Source organism: Muscardinus avellanarius, assembly GCF_963383645.1.
Source record: "Muscardinus avellanarius genome assembly, chromosome: 7".
In the NCBI taxonomy this organism is placed as follows: Eukaryota; Metazoa; Chordata; class Mammalia; order Rodentia; family Gliridae; genus Muscardinus; species Muscardinus avellanarius.
In genome coordinates this window covers 111,876,186-111,902,039 of record NC_137793.1, presented here as the reverse complement: position 1 = coordinate 111,902,039, position 25,854 = coordinate 111,876,186, and the positions used below count along the sequence as shown (strand labels likewise).

Genomic DNA, 25,854 nt, shown 5'->3' with positions numbered 1-25,854 from the left:
GACTTCCCAAACCAAGTCATGAGAGCCAGAAGGGCTTGGAGTAACATATTCCCAATTCTGAAAGAAAACAACTTCCAGCCAAAAATTTCCTACCCAGCAAAACTTTCTATCAAATTAAATGGAGAAATAAGAAGCTTCCATGACAAACAGAAACTGAAGGAATTTATGTCTTCAAAACCAGCGCTAGAGAAAATACTCAAAGAGATTAACTACAAAGAAGAAATAGGTAACACACTCCAGAACTAGAGAAACAAGACTTTCCATTCAACAGACAACTAAGATTGGTTATCTGTGGAGATTCATTATTTATGTTAGTCTTTTACCTATCTCTAAAGGGTATTGTTTGCCTTTATTGTTGTTAATTTTTAGGATTTCTAGTTGGAATATTAATATACCTTCAGATATAGCATTTGGAAATATTTTATCCCATTCTATTAGTAACTGTTAACTCTGTTTACATTGTCTTTGGATATACAATTTTTTTTTTTTTTTAGGGAGTTTGTATACTCCTCTGTTGCCTGTGCCATTGAAATCATAACCAAGAAATCACTGCCAATTTCAGTGTTGTGAGGTTTAATGACCCAGATTTTCTCCTAAAAGTTTATAGTCTTAAGATTTATATTTAGGTCTATTATCTATTTTGAGTTAATATTTGTATATGGGATTAGGTAAGGGTCCAATTTTATTCTTTTCCATGTAATTATTATTTTTAACAATATTTAGTTAAAGGATTTTTATTTCCACCACCAAATGTTCGTGGAAACCTTGTCAAAAATAACTTGACAATATAGGGAAGAATTTAGCTCTAGGCTTTTATTTAACTCCAATGGTTTATATATCTGCCTTTAGAATAGTACTACACTGTTTCAATTATTGTAGCTTTATATGGTTTGAAATCAGAAAATATATATCTTCTAGCTTTGTTCTTTTTCAAGATCGTTTTGGGTACCTAGAGTCCATATTCCATATTAGGATAGATTTTTTTCTGAAAAATAAATATATAAATATATGATAGTTTCACCTAAAAAATAGAAAAAAATATTCTCTGGTAAGAAAGAAAGCAAAAAGAAATATTGAAATGTTATCTTTAAGTCATCAAAAGCTTGGTATCAGACAAATGAAACTGTTATGTGAGATTATCATTTTTAATTTTAGATAAATTGCCATAATACTAGATGTCAACTACTAAGCCAAGCATGGGAGGGAGGGATAGGGAGAGAATGGGGTGGGGATTGGGTGGGGGCTGACTGGGAAAAGTGTGCATGTATGTCTACAAAAGTATGTATCCTACTATGATGTATGAATACAGTGAACCAATAAAAAAAATTAAAAAAAAATAAAAGTACAAATGGCCAATTCTGGAACTCTTATTTAAGGTTTGGAATTAAAAATAAAAGGAATAAAGATACAGGTAAAGATACAATAAAATGCAAAGTGTTTTTTTTTTTTTTGATTTTTTTGTGGTACTGGGGTTCCTGGAAACCGTTCTACCTCCGGGCTACACCTATTTTATATTTTTATTTGGAAACAGGGTTTCTTAAAGCTAGCGAGGCTGGCTTCGAACCTGCGCGATCCTCCTGTCTCCACCTCCCAAGCGTGGGGATTACAAGTGTGCGCCACCACACCCAGCTTTTTGATATATTTTATATCTTTATGAGGTTTTGACAAAATTACACTGTGGCGTTTGCATGGACTTTGAGTACTTCTTTTTTTTTTCTCTCTTCAGAAATTTCCACACCCAGACCACCTTCTCCAAGTGGGCTCCCTGAAGAAGACAGTGTTTTATTTAACAAACTGACCTACTTAGGATGTATGAAGGTGTCTTCCCCTCGTAATGAAGTGGAGGCCTTACGGGCAATGGCAACCATGAGATCTTCCAGTCAGTACCCCTTTCCCGTTACTCTGTATGTGCCAAATGTTCCAGAAGGCTCTGTGAGGTGAGCTCCAGCTTTCTTTTTCTATACATATATATCTTTTGAGCAGTGGTGGGGATATTATATCATGGATCAGATGTAGAACTTACTGTTCATTCCTTTATACTCTAGAAATGCAAACTAAACATTTGTTTAGATTTTGATTGTCCTGTTTTTGAGGGATACTTGCAAAATTATGCTTAGGATGTAAATAGAAACAAAACTGTTAAACACTTGTAATTTTTATGTTTTGAAGGAACATACAAACATGTAGCCTGTCATGCAACAGTGATTCATAGAGCTAGAGTGATAGCTGAGTTTAATAGCAACATAAATTAACAGGTGTTTCGTAAATGTATTGTATAGGTGGTGTCTCCTAGAAACGTCAGAATGTCTTAATGGTATCTATTACTTTCAACTGCCAAAAGCCCTTGACACAGACCTGGTGTTCTTCCTGCTTGCCTCTTCCTCGAGGTCTCTCTCCCGCCACCCGCAGCTGTCCCTCGGCCTCCCTGCTTGAGATCCTCAGGGGATCTGGACTGTTCAGAGCTATCCAAGGAGGTGCGAGCAGATGTTCAGAGCAGTCTTAGGATGTGCGGAGGGAATGTTGGAGAATTATTTATTTCTAGTTTCCCCGATTCCTTTTATTGTTGTAGTCCGTTGTTGAACACATCTTTGGAATCACCTCGTCTTTTTGAGGCTAAGAGAAGTCTCAGTTGAACAATGACTAAAGGTTTAGAGAAAGCTACAGATGCCGCTCTAAAAAGAAATGGGCTTTCCAAGATTATTTGTGCTATTTTTGGGAGAGAGATGTTGGGGATGGAACCCAGGGGCATTCTGCCTCCAAGCTACACTCCCCAGCCCCACTTAATTTTTTTTTAATTTGGGTTTTATAAGGTTTCACTAATTTGCTGAAAACCTTACTGAGTTGCTGAGGCTGGTCTCCAAAGTACTAGAATTATAGGTATATGCACCTGATTTGTGTGTGTTTGTTTGTTTATTTATTTATTTTTGAGGGTGTGGGGATGGAACCCAGGGGCATTTGACCCCCCACCCTAGTTTTTATTATTTAATTGAAACAGGGTCTCACTAAGTTTCAGAGGGCCTCACTAAGTAGCTGAGGCTGTCCATGAACTGTGATCCTCCAGTGTCAGCCTCCCAAATACTGGGATTACAAATTTGCGCCACCATACCCGGCTTTTTGTGTGTTTTTTTTTATGTAAAAAAAAATTTAAAATGCCTTTTGGATGCGTTATAGTCTCACATCACAATGTAGTCCTTAGGGGTAGAGACATGCACACAGCATTTGTGGGGCTTCTCCCCATCCCCATACAGAATATAGAGCTTGACACTGGTACTCTCACATAAGACCTAGGTCGATGGAGTAAATCCTTGGCTGTGCTGTTTGTCCCAGCATTCCTTTGAACAGAATAAAGCTCTACTCTGCAGAGGAGAGGTAACAGTCTTCTACCAGGCAGCGTATACTTGGCTTTAGAGGAAATGAGTGTGGGTCATCGGAAACACCAAAGTGAAGAAGCTGTCAGGAGAAGATGAAGCATTTTTGTGTCTGTGTACGAGAATTTAGGAACATGGAGACAGTGTGTTTTCTTGCAGTAGTGCCAGTTTATTTTTGTGATCTTAAGATGGTTGCGTTTATGTGCTGTGTGTTGGCATAGTAAAACGCTTTGTCTTTATGCTCTGCTAACTAGCAGCTTCTCTCCTGTTTCTCCGTTGTTTTGCAGAATCATAGACCAATCCAGCAGTGTGGAAATAGCATCTTTCCCCATCTACAAGGTGCTGTTCTGTGCACGTGGCCACGATGGGACAGCAGAAAGCAATTGCTTTGCGTTTACAGAGAGTTCCCATGGTTCAGAAGAATTTCAGATACATGTTTTCTCCTGTGAAATTAAAGAGGCAGTAAGTATAATATAGTGTAGCCATTTGCCAGAGAGATGAATTAGACTCGTACTTTTGAACTCTAATTTCTCTGTCATATAAATACGTTCTATAAATTTGGGACTGTTTCTAAAGACAAGCCTAATATTCATAATGACATAGAGCTGAACATGGAAAGGGAAGTCTGATACGCCTATATGCTAAAAGGATGGCGTAGGCAGGGCACGCTCACGGGTCAGCAGGTGTGAGAAGGAGCCAGCCCCTTACCCTACAGAGTAATAAGCACTTGTGCTCAGAAAGGATGGATCGTTTGCACCTCCAATTCTGCCTAAGTGGATTGGCTCATTGATTCTGAAAAGTGCTTGTGACGACGGCTTCGTCCTCTTGAGGGGCTTCACGGCTGCACTGTGCTTTCAGTTACACATGGCACGAACGCTGTTTCCTAGATCTCTCTGGTTTTCATTAGTGATTACTTGTTATTATTTGGAGGCTGGATTTTGCTCTGGAGAACTGACTAATTAAAAATATAAATGCCCACTTAGAGCAGGGGCATCAATTTTTAGTCTTTTGAAGATGCCAGTAAATTCTGAGCAATTAGCTGGATACGGTAGCACACTTCCATAATCTCAGTACTTGGGAGGTTGCGGCAGGGGCATTGCAAATTCAAAGACAGCCTGAGCAGTTTGGCAAGACCCTCGGCAACCTAGGGAGACTTTCAAAATGGAAAATAAAATAAAAAGGCCTGGTGATGTAACTTGGAGATAAAATGCCCCTGGGTTCAACCCTCAGTACCACCAAAAAAAAAAAGAAAAAAAAAAATTAGCAGTTAGTAACTGATGGTTTTTCCTTAGACTGGAGAAATAGTTCAGATCAAATAGTTGTGAAGTTCCTGGGGAAACATACTCCTTTTTCTACTGCTTGAACTGCCCCCAAATTAAAAAAATAAGTTATATTATTGGAATCTTAGGACTTGAAACCATCCCAAAGGCATAGATAAATGGGTTTGGGTGGGCAAGGTTTCAGGAGTGTTTGCTTTTTTTTTTTTTTTTTTTTGGTGGTACTGGGGTTCCTAGAAACCCTTCTACCTCTGGGCTATACTCCCAGCTCTATTTTTTACTTTTTTATTTGGAAACAGGGTCTCTTAAGCCAGCGAGGCCGGCTTCAAACCTGCTGCGTGATCCTCCTGTCTCTGCCTCCCAAGTGTGGGGATTACAAGCGTGCGCCACCACACCTGGCAGGAGTGTTTGCTTTTGAAAATATAAATTGCCGGCAGAAAAGGCCAAAAGCAACAGTTACTTTAGTTTCCCTTTACCATGAACCATAAACCAGCCATTATAATAACAGGAGTTCTGAGAGTTTTTTTCTGGCCACAAAATGAGAATTTATAGAAATGTAGGTCTTTGTGAGTCTGACAGCAAGTGTGATGGGTATTTGTTAAGTCTTCTGCCCCGGTGATACATTTGTTTGTTCACCAGAATGAATATGTACAGACACATCATTTAGATTTTAGTCATAGAAATTATCTGCCAGAACTCATGCCTGGTATAAGAAGTTCTGGTTTTGGTGTTTTGGATAGGCCTTAAGTAATTTCATCCCAACACTTACATATCTCTCTAGGAACTGACTGTTTAGAAAGTTAGGATAGATAGGAGACTGAATGAGGACAGGTGTGTTGCTTGTGTGCCTGGAACGCAGTAGGCATGCATGTAGGTATGTTGAGAGAATACCTGTGTGTGTCTGAATGAGGGGGGCTATTTCTGATCCTTACAAACTCCACTACAGAGGTGGGGAAGCAGATGGTAGAGTCCTGGCATTTCATGTTGGCAGCTGTCATTTAACACACCTGTGTGGCTTCTGGATCCTTGGAGCCCAAGAACAAGGAATTGAACTTGGAAGAATGGGAGAACCGCTGCTGGGAGAGACGGAATCGCCTTTGCAGGAGGAAATCGAAAGGGACTTTGCTGCAAGCGTTTTCCATAACTGCGATGGTATGAAACTCTCTTTTGGGATTATATCATCTACTTGCTTCTGAGTGCGGGGAATGGTGGTCAGTTTTGAAAGCTTTAACAGTGGATAAGCAGTGGGAAATTCTTGGCCTGACTGTTTTGAATATAGTATTTGATGGTATTTATTATATTTTTAGAGAGCACATTTGATATATTGCGGGTTATCAAAAAGTCATTTCCATGTATTCTCTAATATTTTGGAGTATGTTTTTGAAAGTGTTATGTTGCAGGGCATAGGTGGTAAAATGCATTGTCTGAAGGAGAAAGACAAGACAGTCAGTGGCCATGGAACCTTATTATGAAACATAACTTTAAAATGTGTATAAAGAGAGAGCTATGCCAGGCCTTGCGCTAAGCATTGACTCGATACATCACAGTCGTGGCACCAATAGTATTTGTTCAGACAAGTGACTGTACGTTTCTCTTTTCCTGGAGCGATCCCACTTTATGCCTGGTGTCCAGATCTATTACCAGCGCCCTTCTGCTTATTCTCAAGAGTGTTCTGGCTTGGGTCATCAATTACGTGGTTACCCTTTGTTTACTCTGAGACTCAGAGAAAAGATACTAGAGCCGAGTTTCAAATTGGAGACTTACACTCTTAAGAGCTGTATAGTTTCAGCAACAACTTTCTTGTTACTTAAATATTATAAAACACAAATGTGGATTTTTGTCTTCCAGTCATGCTATATTAGGATTTATCAGGCACATATCTTGTCCTCCAAACCTTTGTGGTTTACCCAGACATTTTACAGGAACTTTCAAAATCTTCTCTTTCCTCAAAAATATTTATGCTTTTAATTTTCTGAACTCTTTTAGTTACATTTGCAAGTCACCTGGTTATGTGCTTCCCAAAGTGTCTTGTTCTGTAGCTAAAGGACGCCTGTGGTCCTTAGAGTTAAGTTGCTCCTGCCGAGCACCAGGATTGGCACAGCTAGCCCGGGAATCGAACGACAGATGTTCTTATTACGTAAGACTGAGCCGCGTGGCACGGCCACTAATATACTTGCTTTGCTTTTGTCTTTTTTTCCAGAGTCCCTGGGTGGTACCTAAGAGGTTTTTTGTTAGAGACAAGAAGATGCTGTTTCCAGCACAAGTTACAGCATGGCTGCTGCCATCAGCAGAACTGTGATGCTTTCATTTCACCGTGGAACCCCGCAAGCCACCGGCACCAGCGTGGTGCGAGGAACCCAGGGAGGGGACGGCTTCCTCGGACACCTGTGAGGCCAGGATCGCGCGCCTGCCAGGGCCAGGGCACAAGCGACTTGCTTCTCTGGAGCTTCCACGGCCCTGTGGGAGTGGCTGTCTGTAACCTGTGGAAAAGAGTTGGGAAGTCCCACCGCCAGGATCTGAATGTCAGGGATCTTGTCCAGGGAGAGCGATGCGCTAGGCTTCAGCTAAAGAATTGCAGACAAAGCGAAATGCCAGAAACAGTTCAAAACAAACAAAACAGAAACAAAAACCAAGAAGGCACCTATTCTAGTTGTTTATGTATGGGTATATTACACAAACTTTAGAAATATACTTTATTTTAGGCTTAGTAGAGTGAGATTTAATTTATATTAGCCAGTGTGATAATTTTCTTCAGATTCTGATCACTTTTTAATGTTTTTATTTAGTTATGAATAATAGCAACTTTGCATTATATTTTAGAAACACGGTTTTTCTTGTCAGGTGTTAAAAGCATTAAGGGGTATTAAATGGTATGATTGGGAAGATCTTTAGTCCTTTTTTTTGTAGGGGCATTATGATTATACAAAACAGTGGGATTCATTGTGATCTCTTCATATATGCACATAATAGAATTTGGTCGATTTGGAAGATCATTATTTTTAACACTTTTTTTTTGGGGGGGGAGTGTGCCAGTATGCCAACACACACACACACACACACACACACACACACACACGTATAAACTTATTTCGATGTGGGAAACATTTTATTTTTTGAGATGATATTTTAGCTAAATGCCTTCTATTGGAAGGTAATTTTTTGGTATGTGGTTTAGAAGTTACTTTGTTATGTTTTCCTTATGCCAGTTTAAAAATTTTTAAAACGTTTCCTGGACAATAATTTTTCAAAAAGATTATTTTTATTTCAGCTCCTTTCCATGACTACTTTAAGCATGTTGTTTTAAAATTTAACACATCCGATGAAAGATACGCAGGGTGCCTCTCATTGGATTTTCTTCCTACATGTATTTCTTGGGGAACATTTTTTGATATATGGTATTTCTAAAAGAGTAGGTTATTTTACACCAATATTAGTGAAGAGGTTTTATCTTGGGAAAACGAGCTATATTTTGATTAAATTCTTTTGTTATTTAATAGCATTGTTTGCATTTTTACCATGTAATACATATTGAGAATTTGGAAAATGCTGAAATAAAGAAGAAAATAAAAAGTGACCAGAATTCTACCACAGTTAAGAGTTTGATATGTCTCCATTCCAGATATCTACATGTGCCATTCTACCCACCTCTTTTTTTTTTTTTTTTGGTATTGGAGATGAAACCCAAGGGCCTTCTACCTCTAGGTTATATCCCCAGACCTATTTTCTTTCTTTCCTGGAAACAAAGTGTTGCTAAGTTGCTGGGGCTGGCCACGAACCTGTGATCCTCCTGTCTCAGCCTCCCAAGTACTTGGGATTACAAGCATGCACCACCATGCTCAGCTTTAAAAACAACCACAACCAGATCACAGTCCTGTGTTTAACTAATACTTTCTATACATACTGCTGTCTGGGGGAAAAACTGTACTGACTTATTTACCAATAAACCGTTGCCTTCTGCAGAGACAGTGCCCATTCTGGATCCTTTCTGTGTACATGTATTTTTTTTTTTTTTGGTGGTACTGGGGTTCCTAGAAGCCCTTCTACCTCCGGGCTACACTCCCAGACCTATTTTTACATTTTTATTTGGAAACAGGGTCTCTTAAGCCAGCGCGGCTGGCTTCGAACCTGCGCGATCCTTCTGTCTCTGCCTCCCAAGTGCGGGGATTACAAGCGTGCGCCACCACACCCGGCTTACATGTATGTTTTAATAATGTGACATTTACTGAAGTGTTTGCCGTGGTGTGTATTTTAAGTTTTCTTTCCATCATATGTTTGATCATCCACTTTGTTCCAAGAAGCATAGACACTGATAACCGCTGTTTTTGAATTTTCCCTACGGATCCTTGGATTACCAGCCTATTCGCAGAGCCTAGATTGTTCAAATGATTAAACTTTCTTGGTGGGAATAGCAACTTGTAATAGATGCTCAGTATTAAGTGCAGTTTGACCGCTGTTAATGAAGTTAGCATGTCGTGCATCGTTCCCCAAGAGAGAGAAAGGTGCAGTCTGACTTTCTTCTCATTATTCCCTACCACTCTGACTCAGCTCCATATTCTTACCCCTTTAAAATGAACTTCTGGAAGCCTTACCATCCTCTAGCATTTGCCAAATTCTTTGTTTTGGCGTGGCCTTTGATTTGTCAAGCATGTGACGGGCAAAATTGAAAGGGTTAGAAGAAGAGGTGAAAGAAGGGAGAAAATAAATATGCTTGGAATCTCACTCTGCTTTTTTATACAAAACTGCATACAGGTGTGCCCCTGTGTTCACACTTGATGCTTGCTTAAAACATTCTGACATTGGCCGGGCATGGTGGCGCACGCTTGTAATCCCCTGCTTGGGAGGCGGAGATAGGAGGATCGTGCAGGTTCGAAGCCAGCCGCGCTGGCTTAAGAGACCCTGTTTCCAAATTTTAAAAAGTATAAAAATAGGTCTGGGAGTGTAGCCCGGAGGTAGATGTGTTTCCAGGAACCCCAGTACCACCAAAACAACAACAACAATAAAAAAACATACTAATATTGAATGTGTAGAAATTGGACAGTGGACCTCACATTCTGTCTGGGGATAGAAGTGGATTGTACCCAAAGAACTACAAGTAGTATAAAGTTCCTATTACACTTTACCTAGTAGGTGTGATCATCAGTGGTGTATTTCTAGTGTGTTCCTTGATTCTGTTTTAATTTTTAACACTTAAACTATTGGGCTAAGTCCAATAAGGATGTAAGTTAAGCTATACATTTCTGCTTTGGCTTCCCCAATTATTTCTTCTTACCCAGACCAAACCCATTCAGCTTAAAATTGTTGGAATATAAGTTCCATGTTCTCTTCTGTGAACCTAGAATAACACTGTACACAGAAGGTGCTCAAAAACTGATTCAGTGAGTGAGTTTATCATTGTCTTAGTTGTCTAAGATTCGAGGACTATGCTTCTTACTAATATCATTTGCTGCTTCTGATGTTTTTACTTGTTTACATAAGATTGTCATGGGATGACATGATAAAATCTTTTTAAAAATTTAGGAACATTGTGAATTAAGTATGATGCTACCACTGACGTTTAACTTGCTTGGCAGGAACATTTCTACAGTTGCTAAAAGTGTTTAAAAAATAAGCTAGTTAATTTAAGAGACTTAATTTGGCATTGGAAGGGCACGTAAGGCAAATCACTGGTCTATGAATGGAAGTGTGGCTGTTAAAAATTTGAGAGCTACTTGTTTTTGAACGTGATAGACTGTGTGTATGGTTCATGCCATAATATATGAATAAAACAAAAATGGAAAAACGAAGGAAAGTCATGCATGGTGGTGCACACTTGTCATCCCAGCATTTGGGAGGCTGAGACAGGAGGATCATGGTTCACAGCCAGCCTCGGCTACTTAGGCCCTCTGCAATTTAGTCAGACCGTGTTTCAAAATAAAGAATAAAAAATTAGGGCTGGGGTATAGTTCGGAGGTAGAATGCCCCCTGGATTCCATCACCAGTACTGCAAAAAAAAAAAAAAAAAAGGAAAATGAAGATAGACCTCACACTTTAACAAATCGTATTGCTGGTAGGAGTGCTCTTGTTTTAAGCAAAGTAAATTAAAAAATTCACAATCTTAAACTAATCTCTTCAGTGTTCATTTGGTTTCATTTTATGTAAAGTGAAAGGTTTGTTAATATTCAGACTAATCTCCTTGTTTGTACTTCTTAGTGTGAGGTATTGAAAGTAGGGCCTTTGTTTAACCCTTCCCCTTCCACCTTGTTTTGACCCACAGGTGGGCTGAGAGCCTTGGGGAGTCCTTTGTGCTTCAAGGTCAAGTGGGAAATGTTATGATGCTGCTTTTTGCCACGAAAGAGGAGAATAAGTCCCGGAAAAGCATGGGCTTTATAGTATTTTACCATTTTGGGGAAAAATAGCCATTTATATTTCTCTATATACGTATATATGTCTGTATATATTTTTAGTCACTAGAGTGACCTAATACTAGAAGACTAGATAAAGAAGACCGTCTCACTATTCACTTATACCACAACAATGAGTAGAAACACTCCTCTACGCCGGGCGTGGTGGCGCATGCCTGTAATCCTAACTCTTTGGAGGCTGAGACAGGAGGCTGGCAGGTTCGTGGCCAGCCTCAGCAACTTAGCGAGGCCCTCTGTAACTTAATGACATCCTGTTTCAAAGTAAAAATTCAAAAGAAAATAAAAGGGGCTGGAGGTTTATCTCGGAGGTAAAACAGCCCTGGGTTCAATCCCCAGTACAGGAAGGAAGGAAGGAAGAAAAGGAAGGAAGGAAGGAAGGAAAGGGAAGGAAGGAGGGAGGAAGGAATCTCTTCAAACGACATTGTCATACTTATTGCTAAAACCTGTATCAGCTTTTTCCTCTGTGGCTCAGCGTCCAGCCCTCTGTGGCTGAGAGAAGTAGAGAGGAATTGGGGGTTTGAGCTAGAGCCTTGTTTGTGAGTGTGCCTTGAGAGGAGGTCAAATTTAGCAGGTACCATGACCTATTAATTCCAGTGTTTCCCAGTGTATTTTGAAGCCTGGAGACATCTGTATATTAATACAGCTCATTTTGTGAACTTAAATTAGGTCACCTTTATTACCATGTTTAAATGTCAGAGTTGAAAGAAAAGAATTTTTAGGAAGATGACTTTTTAAGATAAAGAATCGTCAGTGACGCTGCCATTCCTCAGTGTGAACCCAGTGGCTGTATTTCTCTCCTCTTGCTAAGCGCACACACATGAATTCATTGAGCGCGATCCTCTGCGCCTCAGTGAGAAGTCACTGATACGGGGACGGATCTCAGTAGTGTTAGGAAGCAGTCGGTCTCCTTTAAGGCCCCACAATTCCAGACTCAGCCTCATCTTACCAGCTCTGAGATTTTTGGAAAGACTTTGAACCCTTTTTACTCTTTTGCAAAAGGTATCGCGAATGCCTGCTAGGCCTGATTCATAAGCTTGCTTTGAAGGGTCAGATGGAGGAATGTATGTAAACAGAGTTTGTAAACTAAAAAGCGATAGAACTGTTACTGATTGATAGCAATAAAAACATCTAAATTCCCTAACAGAGGAGCAACCCAGTCCTGTATCTGGCACCAAAGAGACCCCGGCTGTCCATATTGGGGAGGACTTACCATCATAATAAAATATTCTTTGCTCTCTAGAATACTATTTTCCCCTGATGATGTGCATCCTCTAGCAGTTTCTCTGAAGGGAATATTGTCTTTTCATTGAGTAACATCTGAGGAAATTTTCTATAATAATGAAATGACCCCGTTGGTGCCGATCGTGCTCTTTTCTGGCCCCTTGTGGGTGTTCACCCCGGAAGCGGTTCTGAATCACAGTTAAAGACGTCAGCTTATTGTCTCTTGAGAGTGCAGCTCGCCTAGTCCTCCTTTGTAAGCTGCCCAGTGCCTGGTTGCAGCCCCAGATGATGGTTCTCCTCTGGCCTCTAATGATGATACTGGAATTTTCTTTGTATAAGTTTGAAAGCACACCTCATATTTGAACTAAAAGTCATGTGACATGAAGTGATGTCCTACTATTAATAAAGTTAAATTTCTATAAATGGTTGTTTCTTTTAAGGGCTACTTTTAGCAGCATTTTTCATCTTGGATTTCACACTGCTCGTTGTCTTTAGGCTAGACTAATTTAGAGTTAGGACGTCTCCATTTGCCTTATAAAGTTGCTTACCCACCCATCCCTCAGACAGAAGTGATGAAAGTTTTGTTATCTGAATGTAAACAATGGAAAGATACTTAGATTATATATATATATATATGTTATGTACTAAAGAAGATTGTGGTCATGAAAAGCAAGACTTAGAGATGAGGGTGTAAGAATGCAGTTAAAACTTATGCCTAATGGGACTTCCATTTTGATTCTTTTAGGTAAGCAGAATTTTATATAGTTTCTGTACAGCGTTCAAGCGTTCTTCCAGACAAGTGTCTGATGGTGGAGACTCCGTCGTCCCAACCCCCGACAGCGATGTGTTCACCTTCAGTGTGTCCTTGGAGGTCAAAGAAGACGATGGAAGAGGAAACTTTAGGTGAGATGATTTGAAGAGAACAAAATGGTCGCTGTTCCTGGAATGCAGTATTGCCTAACGCACAGTTTCTAGAAATGGACAGTATTGGCGTAAAGCCTTCAATGAGGAAATAAACAAGGGACTAATGAATGGACGCACTCCCTTGGCGTCAGGCTTTTCAGATGTTTAAATGGTTTTCCCAAGGCTTAAAAAATACTGATGTTTATTGTAGAAATTTTAGTAAAATAATATAAATTAAAAGTTTAAATCTTAGTCATAGACAGTCCCTTTTAACATTTAGTTTATTCCCTTTGTTTATTTTCAAGGCAGTTTTTTACACAATAGTATATATACGTTTTTTTTCCTCTTTCCTTTATAAGAAATTTTTCATTAAAGTGTTCGAATCAAATTAATTCTTTTCTTGTGTGTGTGGTACTGGGGATTTAACTCAGGGGACTTCTACCTCTGAGTTCTACCCCTAGCCTTATTTTGTTTTATTTTGAAACAGGGTCTCACTGAATTGCTGAGGCTGGCCTTGAACCTGTGATCCTCCCGTGTCAGCCTCCCGAGTACTGGGATTACAGGCGTGCGCCACCATGCCCGGCTGAACCAAATTAATTCTAATGATACTAATAGTATGTTATGTGGTTCAACCATCTTTTAATTAACTTTTTGTTGCACATTTAAAATGTTTTTCTTTAGTTTACAAAAGGCAGTTAATAGGACATAGCTATATTATTTATGACCACCTATATGCCTTAAATATGGCCTTAATTTTAACAGTAATTAATAGGTAGATATTTTATTTGTATTTTACAGATACAGACATTGAGTTTAGGTCAAATAAGTTGTTCAGGTATTTTTCCTTTTGAGATAAGACAAGATACTTGTGACAAACAGTTTTACAGAATCAGTTCATTGTGTTAACACAGCTTATCTGGGCGCAGTGTGCTTGCCCATCATCCCTGCTGTTCTGGATACCGAGGCCGGAGGTTTGCAAGTTCAAGGCTAGCCTTGGCAACTTAGGGAGAGCCTGTTTCAAAATTAAGAAAGGGTTAGGGTGAAGATCAATGCTAGAACTCCCTCTGGGTTGGATCCCAGTACTGCCAAAAATAAAAAATAAAAAATTAGTTTGACTTGGGCTAGACTTTGATGAACTCATCACATGTCATATGTCCTTGTCAGCCTTTTATTTATATTTACTTGGGCATGTCACAGTTATCTCGAATTTTAAGTGTCTGAAGTAAGTCATTAGTCGGTTAGTCGGGCATGTGGCACAACCGTATAATCCTAGTACCTGGGAGGCTGAGACAGGAGGATTGCAGGTTCGAGGACAGACTCAGCAAGTCGTGAGACTCTCATCAAGACCCTGTTACAAAATATAAAAATAAAATAGAGCTGGGGGTTTGGCTTAGAGATAGAATGCCCCTGGGTTCAATCCCCAGCTCCAAAAAAAAAAAAAAAAAAGGAAAAATACCCTGTTCTCACTGTTTTGACCTTGGGTTTCACTGGGTTATAGGCACTGGTGGCCATTTAACCAGCCTTTAAAAAATTGAATATACTTTAAAATCTGTTAAATTTAAAGACAAAACTTGAAATTATACCATGTAGTTATATTTTAGATCTTAGAAGATGAAATATAAGGTTCTTGTGACTCCAACTTAAAAATTAATACATCCTGTATTACTGAATATGGAATTTGATTTGCTAAGGGAGTTCATCTTAAAAATAAAAGTGTTGTTGCTTAAATATTTTGTTGTCACTGGGCATGGTGGTGCATGCCTGTAATCCCGGTAGTTGAGAGGCTGGGACTGGAGGATCACAGGTCAGAGGCCGCCTCAGCAACTTAGAGAGACTGCCTGCCTGCCTGCCTGCCTGCCTGCCTGCCTTCCTTCCTTCCTTCCTCTTTTTTTTTGTGGTACTGGGGATGGAACCCAGGGCATTCTACCTTCAAGCTACAACCCCAGACCTGTTTTATTATTTATTTTGAAGTAGGGTCCCACTAAGTTGCAGAGGCCCTCATAAATTGCTGAGGCTGGCCACAAACTTGTGATCCTCCTGTCTCAGCCTCCCAAGTACCAGGATTACAAGTGTTCGCTACCAAACCTGGCTTGTGAGACACTGTTTCAAAAAACAAAATTTAAAAAAGGCTGGCGGTGTGACTCAGAGGCAGAATCTTCAGTACCAAAATAAATGCGTACATAAACACATAAACAAATAAATGCATACATAAATCAATAAACTAAAATCAATAAAATACTTTGTTGTTCTAATTTTGGGATAGGTCATCTTAACCATTTTATTATATTATTGTATTGGTAATTCCTGTTTTCTTTTTAATGTTTCAGTCCTGTGCCTAAGGATAGAGATAAATTTTATTTCAAATTAAAACAAGGAATAGAGAAGAAGATTGTAATTACCGTGCAGCAACTTTCCAACAAGGAATTAGCCATCGAAAGGTAAGCATCTTGCACCCAGCGCTGCCGGAGACCTCCAGCAAGCGCACTGTGGTCCTGCCGAGTGTAGGTTCTATTAAGGACCCGTGCTTTGCAGGAACTTCAGTGGCTTTCCTTAACAATGAAGATGAGCTGGGCGTGGTGGCACAGGCCTGGAATCCCAGTATTTGAAGGGCTGAGACAGGGAGGGTTGCAGGTTCAAGGCCTCAGCAAGTAGTGAGCCACTCAGCAGTTTAGTGAGACTATTTTATAATAAAAAAAATTGAACTAGGGGTGTATCTTGGAGGTAGAATGCCTCTGGGTTCCGTCCCCAGTTCCACGCAAAAAGTAATTAAAAAAATAAAAATGAAGATGAGAATGGTAATGCTGTCTCCACTTCAAGTTAGATGCAACTGGCTTTTTTACTGAAAGTCTCGGTCAGTGGGAAATAGACCTGCGATGATTTGAGTTTTTCAGTTGTGACTGTTAACCCTGTTTCTTCATGTTCTTTTTCTCTACTACCTATTTACATCTAGTATAAATTCCTCCACTTTTTAGTTATTTTTGTTTTTCTACTTTGTTACTGGACTTCCAGAAACTTTAAGAAAAAAATAGGTATTTTAAAATATATAATTGTATATACATGTATATATATTCATGCTATTCTGAAAAACAAAAATCAGGATTCTTATGGGACAGATGAGACTATAAAGTCAATAACAGATGAGAGTTCAAACAATTATAACAAATAACAATATACAAATAACAATATATACATAACAAATGAGAGTCCAAACTATTACAGCTGATAGATGAAATATTAATATACATTATGTTTCTTGGCAATTGACAGAAAATAAAGGAGCAAAATGGGCAGGAGTGTAAATAAACAAATCACAGGAAAGCCGATCAGATGCCGAACGAACATCCCTAAGAGGTCTCATTCCATAAATAGACAGGGACACGGGAGCCAGGCGTGGTGGCCACGCTCGTAATCACAGTACTTGGGAGGCTGAGATTGGAGGATCCCAGGTTTGCGGCCAGCCTAGGCAATTTAGTGAAGCCTTCTGCAACTTAGTGAGACCCTGTTCAAAATTAAAAAAAAAAAAAGCTGGGCATGGTGGCGCACGCTTGTCATCCTAGCATTTGGGAGGCTGAGACAGGAGGATAACAGTTCGCAACCAGCCTCAGCTACTTAGGCCCTTTGCAACCCAGTAAGACCTTGTTTCCAAATAAAGAATAAAAAATAGGGCTGGGCGTGTAGCTTGGAGGTAGAATGCACCTGGGTTCCATCCCCAGTACTGGAAAAAAAAAAATAGGGCTGTGGATATATAGCTCAGAGGCAGAATGCACTTAGTGTCAATCCTCAGTAAAACACACACACACACACACATGCACACACGCACACGCACATCATAAGATGTCAGATTGCAAAAATTATGTAATGATTGTGGGGCATTGGGAAAAGAGTATTCTTCTTGTTAATGGCCAAGTCTATATATACCCCTTTTGAAAAACCAATCCGATGGCATCTGTAAAAATAAACAATACTTATAATTGGACATATCAGTCTTACTCTTAGTAAAATTATCCAATAGGAAATAAGAGTACTACTGCCTATTCTGGATGTATTTTTATAGAGACATCTATTAATAAATATTACTTGTAGTGGCAAAAACTGGAAATACAAATTCGTATTTACTTCACCTCATGTAGTGGGAGAAATTGGTGATGATCAAGAGATCAATAAACCAGCCAGGTATGGTGGCACATTTCTGTAATTCCAGTACTTGGGAGGCTGAGACAGGAGAATCACAGGTTTGAGGCCAGCCTCAGCAACTTAGGCCCTTAGCAACTGAGTGAGATCCTATTTTAAAATAAGAGATAAAATAGGGTTGAGGGGGTAGCCTAGAGATAGAGTTCCTCTGGGTTGCATCCCCAGTACCCCCAGCCCACCACACACACACACATACACTCTCTCTCTCTCTCTCTCTCTCTCTCTCGATGGGTATTGTGTTACACGCCTGTAATTCCAGTACTTGAGAGGCTGAGATAGGAGAATCACAGGTTTCCGGCTGGAGTCAGTGTTAACCTTCTTTTCTTTCTGTGTTCCTCACTCTATCAGAGGCCTTTACAAATATCCAAACGAAGCCAGGCGTGGTGGCGCACGCTTGGGAGGCTGAGACAAGAGGATCGCACGGGTTCGAAACCAGCCTCAGCTCCTTAGTGAGGCGCTCAGCAACTTAGTGAGACCCTGTTTCCAAATAAAATATAAAAAAGGTCTGGGAATGTAGCCCGGAGGTAGAAAGCCTCAGGGTTCCACCCCCAGTACCACCTACCGAGTGTGGCCCGAACGATATTGTCTGCTGTAACAGAAAGAATTACCTGGGATACGGGAGATTTTATAAATACTTCGATGTAGCTATTTTGGACAGAAGAAAGCTTTGCCTAAGTATTAACTGTGATATATATACTGTGTTCAAGTCGCACACCGTAAGTGGTGGGCTTTAAGTCGTCCAGTAGGTGGCAGGCTTGTTGAGAGAATGCTGAACACAGTGGCATCTTAACCCGGCTGCTAAGGAAGCCTGCAGGTTTAATTTGTAGTACAAAGACACTGATGTGAAAGAAAAGCCTTCAAATTCCATAACTTGGGCCTCTCTTCCAAAGGAGGAGATAAAACTTAACCACTTAAAAGAACTTTTTATTACGTAAAATTTTCAACATACACAAAAGCAGAAAGAACAGTATGTTGAATCCCGATGTGCTCATCATGTACCTGGGATGCTTATTATTAATATTCTATTTTTAAACATATCAAATTTGGTTAAGAAGACATTGTATCTGTGCGCACAAATACTCGAGGGTGCTTCCTTTATCGATATCTGACAAGTTGTGCTGCGGCCGTCTGCCGGCTCTTCCCCGGCAAGTACCGTGCGGCTTGTCCAGAGTCCCCAGCATCTCGCCCCGAGCTTGACAGTTACCCGCTTCATCCTTACTTAGCACCTACTGTGTGCCGGGTACCGTTCCAGGTACTAGGTAGGAGGTGTAGGTACAATCATCTTCATTTTTCAGTTGAACACACTGAGGTGCAAAAGTTCTATTACTTGCCTGAGGCCATATCGTTAATTTTGACTTGAGTCTTCTACTAGCATACATGCTACATGTATTCTAAGGTGCATTTTTATTACGTTCTTTTAATATTGAACTTAATAAAATTGTGTGTGTGTGTGTATTTTGTATGTGAGTGTTACTGGGGATTGAACCTAGAGGCATTCTGCCTCTGAGCTACATCCTCAGCCCTATTTTATTTTTATTTTAAAACATGTCTAATGCAGAGATTCTTGCTAAGTTGCTGAGGTTGGCCTCAAACCTTCAGTCCTCCTGTCTCAGCCTCTCAAGTACTGGGATTACAGGTGTGCACCACCAACGCCCTGCTTGAGATACTATTTTTATTACCCCATTTTTTAGGTGATGAAACAGAGTTTTACTGAGGTTAAGTAACTTTGATCACTTGGCCAGAAATTGATACAGCCAGGATTTGTTTATTTATTTATTTATTTAATTAATTTATTTTTAAAATTGGTGCATTGTAGTCATATATCTATCACATTGGAGTACAAGACTTGAGAGGATATACAAGCACACATCATCCATTTAGCCCTCCTCCAGCCCCCATCCCATTCCCTCCCCCTCCCTCCATCCCACGATTCTTTGGTGATTTACTTTGATACATTTGTTTATGTACCTCCTGCGTTTTAAAGAGGCTCCGTCCTCCAGTATTACATACCCTCTGATTGGTCACATTAGTTGCTTCACTATAGGGCCCTTTCTATAGCTCAACCTCTTCCTGTTGCCCCTTTCCTCCTAGTTATTGCTGATTAAGAGAAGCGTCTGATTTATATTTTCTGCGATACTTCTCTGTGCATGCTGCGTTGCAAGTACCAATCCCACTCTTGATGGCCCCAGTAGTGGCCTGGCTACTCAGTGGACTGATCCAGACCTCGCTGGCTCAAGCAGCGGCCTTGCCTCATGGGAGGCCCCAGTTCTGGTCTCGCTGGCCCCTGCACCGGTCTAACCCCTAAGCTGGCTTCGGTCCCGGCCTTGGAGGCCTCAGGAGTGGCCTTGCCTCACGGCAGGCTCCGATGTTGGCCATTGGCCCCTACACTGGCCTAACCCCTTGGCAGGATTTCAATCCTGGCCTCGGAGGCCCCAGCACCGGCCTAGCCTCATGGCAGGCTCCAGTGCCGGCCTCGTTGGCCCCAGCACCGGCCTAACCCCTCGGCAGGTTCCGTTCCCGGCCTAGGAGGCCCCAGCACTGGCCATGCCTCAAGGCAGGCTCCGATGCTGGCCTCGCCTCACGGCAGGCTCCGATGCCGGCCTTGCTGGCCCCAGCACTGGTCTAACCCTTCGGCAGGTACAGCCAGGATTTAACCAAGGTCTTCTCACTCCTGAGTGTGTACTCTTTAAAGGCTTTGTAAACCCCATTAAATCTTGATTATACACTAGGCTTGAAATTAATCAAAGCAGTTGGAAGACTGGTAATCTTTGGTGTCTTTTCAGCACAGTGTGAAAGTGAGAACATGGATGTTGATGCATCCATGTGATGGATACGGGGTTTCCAACCCACCATGCCCTGGAAAAAAAGCTGACTCATTTATAGAAACCTAGTGTTAACCACAGGAGGAGAGTTGGAGGACGATGTTAACCTGAAACATGCAAGGAGAGGCAGTTCTAAGCCACTTCCCGAGGGTCGCAGCTGAACTGCGAAAGCGCACGCAGAGCTGTTGGGCCACGCGCGCGAGGGTCCCAGCGCAGGTGTGGTGATCCGCCTGTCCTTCCCCGGGTCTTAGTAGTACCACGCGTAGAAACACTGCAGAAGGGCTTCTTGCAGTCTACCTCATTGATACCGGTTTTTAAAGCCTTAGTATTAACATTATTACCTAACTCTCGCTTGGATGCTTTGAATTGATTATTAGTTATGCTTGAGACCCAAAGAGTGAGAAAAGGAAAGGGGAAATTCCTTAGTTTATGCCATATTCTTTTTTTTTTTTTTTTTTTTGGTACTGGGGATTGGACCCAGGGACACTAAAAAACAAACAAACAAATAAATAAGCCAGGCGTGGTGGCGCACGCTTGTAATCCCAGCATTTGGGAGGCTGCGGCAGGAGGATCACAGTTCGTGGACAGCCTCGGCTACTTAGTGAGGCCCTCTGCAACTCAGTGAGACCTTGTTTCAAATTAAAGAATAAAAGTAGGGCTGAGGGTGTAGCTCAGAGGTAGAATGCCCCTGGGATTCATCTCCAGTACCACAAAAACAAACAAAACCCCCCAAAAAACAGAAAACACAAATCCCCCCCAAATCCAGCCTTTTTATTTTGAAACAGGGTCTCTGTTACTGCCTGGCCTTGAACCTGCAATCCTTTTGTCTTAGCCTCCCAGGTACTGGGATTTCAGTCTTGTGCCACCATGCCTGGCTGCCATATTGGTTTCCTGACCAGTTGGTTTTTGCTGTGTATTACTCTTTAATTTGTAATAAAGTGGTTCAAATAACCATTACGCGGACCTCTCTCTAATAAGAACAGGAGTTGTAATGCTGTCAGCTGTGAAGAGATTTTGGCTGCCGTGCTAGTCTGTTGCCAGGGCTCTGCCCTCACGCTTGCTGTGCCAAGCTGAACGAAGCAGAGATCACAAGTCGAGCGCAGTGACGAGGTTGTTCTAAAACAGCTCAGTGTGTATTAACAGCCAGCACTGCTAGGAAGGATTTCCACGAGTCACCTTTAACTCGTGGTCACTGGGCGGGGGGATTCAATTCATTATACGTAAGCACGTCATTCTAGAAGGCAGTGACCTTGCCTGGCCATATGGACCAGTAGAGCTGGGACCAGGCCTTTTGGCCATTTGCGGGGTAATTGAGGAGGTGCCTGTTTCAGCCACAACTACGCCTTCAGCTCCTCACGTGTACCATTTGGCTCGCAGCGAAGCCATAGAACGAGAAATCGAAGTGCTGAGTACCGTGCTCCACACCGTGGGTGATCGGCAGGTCCCTTTTCTTCTGTTATCCTCTTGGGTAAAAGGTTTCCTCGGCAAGGAGTACTGAAAAAATCACGAGGGCTCTTCTTCTCACAGAGTAGTTTTCTTTTATGATTTCCCATCAGAAAGTCAAAGGAAAGCGGAACTTATTGGTTCTGGGCTGATATAACCCACTGTTAGGCCCTTCTGAGGTGTTCTGCTGAATTTAGCCTCGTACCTAGGTTTGCCTTTCCCTAGCGAGTTGTTATAGTTTTGTTGAAGTTGCCCAGGTGTTACCTGCATTTGCACGTTTTCGCCTCATATGTAAATTAATGCTCCTCTGAGTTCTTTTAACAAGACCCATGTTTTAGATATTGTAATATTTTTTCATACATTCCTTTTCTGAAATGACAGAAAGTTAGTGGGCAGTCCGTACGCTGCACGGCGCTTTCGGAGCTATTTCATGAGCTTTTCATTTGAGCTTTTTGTGTTTTTTTTAAAAAAGTCAATGGCAAGATGATTTTCTATTTTTGTGTGTGCGGTACTGGGGGTGGAACCCAGGGGCTTTCTACCTCCGGGCTACACTCCCAGACCTTTTTATAAATATTTTGTTTGGAAACAGGTCTCACTAAGTTGTTGAGAGCCTCACTAAGTAGCTGAGGCTGGCTTCGAACCTGTGCGATCCTCCTGTCTCAGCCTCCCAAGTGCTGAGACTACAAGTGTGCGCCACCACGCCCGGCTCGAGATAATTTCTTGTTCCGTAGGAAAACTTCAGGTTGTGACTTACATGAAAAAGCCGTGAGTGTTCTGTCCTGGTGATTCCAGGCGACAGTTGGTAGAGAGCAGCTGGCACTAGCAGGTGCTGCAGAGGGCATGTTGGGAGCGTCTATGTGTTCCTCAGCCTTTGGACTAGTACTTGTATTTAGGATGGAATTTTCAGCATCTTCCATTGCTGCCTTCCGCTGGCATCTAGGAGAGGGACGCTGTACCATGTGTGATGATGTAAGTATTAAGTGCATATTTACATATGTATGACATATGCATGATATGTACATGCCATATATAGGATATATATCATAGTGCTATATGCCATTTATAGGATATATATCATGATGTTACTTTTTCAGCATCATTTTAAGTACTTTTTTTTTTGCAGAACTAGGGATGGAAACCTGGGGCATTCTACCTCCGAGCTACACCCCCTGCCCTATTTTTTATTCTTTATTTTGAGTCAGAATCTCACTGAGTTGCAAAGGGCCTCACTAAATAGCTGAGGCTGTCTATGAACCGTGATCCTCCTGTCTCAGCCTCCAAAATGCCAGGATTACAAGGGTGTGCCACCATGCCTGGCTCACATATTTATTTTTAATTTTGAAACAGGGTCTCACTAATTTGTTGAGTGAGGTCTTGCTGAGGCTGGCCTTGAATCTGACCTGAGGCTGCAATCCTTCTGTTTCAGCCTCCTAAATACTGGGATTATAGGCAAGTACCAGTACACCTGTCTCTACAGTGGGTTTTTTTTATAGTAGGGATTGAATCCAGGGACATTTGACCTCTGACTTACATACACAGCCAACCTTATTTTATTTTTATTTTTATTTTTTTTACAGTACTAGGGATTGAACCCAGTGGCATTCTACTTCCAAGCTATACCCCCAGCCCTATTTTTTATTCTTTATTTTGAACCAGGGTCTCACTAAGTTGCAGAGGGCCTCATTAAGTAACTGAGGTTGGCTGAGAACCTGTGATCATCCTGTCTCAGCCTCCCAAATGCTGGGATTACAAGCGTGTGCCCCCAACAGCTGGCTTTTTTTTTTTTTAATTTTGAAACAGGTTCTAAGGAAGTTGCTGAGGGCCTAGGGATGTTTCTGAGGCTGGCCTGGAACCAGTGATCCTCCTGTCCCAGCCTCCCAGGTACTGGGATTTTACTTTACTTGTGCGTGGCCATACCCAGCTTTACAATGTGTGGGTTTTTTTTTTTTTTTTTTTTTTTGGTGGTACTGGGGTTCCTGGAAGCCCAGACACCCATTTTATACTTTTTTTTTTTTTTTTTTTTTTTTTTTTGGAAACAGGGTTTCTTAAGCCAGCGCAGCTGGCTTCGAACCCGTGCGTTCCTCCTGTCTCCGCCTCCCAGCGTGCGCCACCACACCCGGCGCTACAAAGTATTTTTAAAGGTGACTGACTCTAGATGTCTTGAAGCTAGTATTTTTTACTTTTCAGTTTGGAATAGCTAGTGGCTTACAGGTTGGCGCAGTAGCGGTACACAGTGGCTTCACGCCCACTTCTCTCAGCCCTCCCCTAGGTAACACCGCACATCACTACACTACATCGTCACAACCAGGAGACATTCGTGCACTCTACAGGTCTTTATCGGGTCTCTTTTGTGAATTATAGTATGCTGCTGTGCTGTGTTAGTAATGCTTTCATGCATTGGGTTAAGTAAGAGATTTGGGTTTGTAACCTAGCTGCTAAGTGATTAGAAGAGGTGGGGTACTTTAATTATGTTCTGTATGCCGTTGTCAGTTTGATGCCTCTGGGCTCCAAATCTGCCCTGGCGCCTGCTCAGCACCGTGAGCTGTGGACAGCACCTGTTCGCAGCCAGCACAGTACGCAGCTGTGGCAGTAGAGGGCGCTCGAGGGGCTCGGCAGGGAGAAGGGCTTTCTTTTCTGGTTCCAGCGTGCTGTTGTCTCTTGCTCTTGTCACAGGCCCGGGGCATGCAGTGATGCTGTACCCAGCCGAGCACACAGCCTTTCCCTGAGCTCAGAAGCTATGTTTTGACTCAGGGAGGCCTGGTGACACGGGTACTGTGTGCTTCAGGCCCTGCAACCCCTGCAGAGTGAGCTGGCTCTGAAGCCCTGATTCCCTCTGTGCACTCAGCCAGCCTGGGCTGCCTGCCCCTGCTGTGCCTGGGCAGCCCGCACCTGCTCCAGGGAGATCTGAAGACAGAGTCAGGGAGAGAATGTGTGTGTGTGTGTGTGTGTGTGTGTGTGTGTGTGGTACTGGGGATGGAACCCAGGGACATTCTACTTCAAAGCTACACTCCCAGCCCTATTTTTTTTGTCTTTTTATTTTGAAACAGGGTCTCACTGAGTTGCAAAAGGCCTCGCTAAGTAGCTGAGGCTGTCCGTGAACCACGATCCTCCTGTCTCAGCCTCCCAAATGCTGGGATAGCAAACATGCACCACCACACCTGGCTGAGAGGATACATTTTTAGGAAAAAGATCCCCTTCCAAGTTGCTCTTCTGTGGGATACTTTCCCTTTCTTTATAGTCATCTTCTTGTTGACAGTTAAGAATTCTGTGTGTGTGTGTGTGTGTGTGTGTGTGTGTGTGTGTGTATCGAACCCAGGGACATTCTACCTCTGACAACTCGCCCAGTCCTATTTTATTTTATTTTTACTTGAAACAGGTCTCAGTAAGTTGTAGAGGGCCTCTCTAAGTTGTTGAGGCCGGCTACGAACCTGCAGTCCTCCTGTCTCAGCCTCCCAAGAATTAGGATAACAGGAGTATACCATCATGCCGGGCTTATGATTTTTTAATTAATTAATTTATTTGGTGGTACTGGGGTTCCTGGAAACCCTTCTACCTCCAGGCTACACTCCCAGACCTATTTTATATTTTTATTTGGAAACAGGATCTCTTAAGCCAGCGAGGCTGGCTTCGAACCTGCGCAATCCTCCTGTCTCCGCCTCCCAAGTGCGGGGATGACAAGCGTGCCCACCACGCCCAGCCCATTTTTAGGTTTTGTGCAAAACTTCCACACTGTTTCTCGTAATGGCTCACTGATCCGTGCTCTCACCAGCAGTGCACAGGCCGCCTTGCTCTCCACACCCTCACTGGGACTTGACAGCTTTTGTCTCTTGGGTGGTGGCCACTTGCTCTGGGTCGAGGTGACGCTGCACCGTGGTTTTGATATGTGTTTCCTTGATGGGGAATAATGAGTATCTTTTCATGGACCCAGTGGCCATTTGTGTGTCCTCTTGTGAGAATCGGCGGTGCAGGTCCTTTGTCCCACTGCTGGCTGGACCACCGATGTCTTCCTCTGCCATCGCTCTGAGTCCTTCCCTATGCTAGCCACTAGCTCCTCCTCGTGGGGCTGGCAGTGTTTCCTCTCGCTCCGCGGACTCGCCCCTGGTTTTGTTGGCTCTTCCCCTAGAGGGAAAGAAGCTTTTTAGTTTGATGTAATCTCGTCGTCTATTTTTACTCTTACTGCTTGTGCTCTTTGGAGCCTTTCCAAAATATTCTTGCCCCATTCAATGCT

At 42.0% G+C, this 25,854-nt stretch overlaps 1 protein-coding gene across 2 annotated transcripts in view; it reads left to right on the top strand.

The window, feature by feature from the left end:
* The window catches only part of RABGAP1L (RAB GTPase activating protein 1 like), a gene marked incomplete at both ends in the record, with an annotated part of 518,644 nt that overhangs the window by 7,547 nt on the left and 485,243 nt on the right, over positions 1-25,854 (top strand). For both annotated transcript variants that reach the window (XM_080699626.1, XM_080699625.1), the window contains 4 exons: positions 1,727-1,937; positions 3,656-3,830; positions 13,013-13,170; positions 15,498-15,608. In XM_080699626.1, the coding sequence (XP_080555752.1) occupies positions 1,727-1,937; positions 3,656-3,830; positions 13,013-13,170; positions 15,498-15,608 (655 nt within the window). The remainder of the gene's footprint in view (positions 1-1,726; positions 1,938-3,655; positions 3,831-13,012; positions 13,171-15,497; positions 15,609-25,854) is intronic.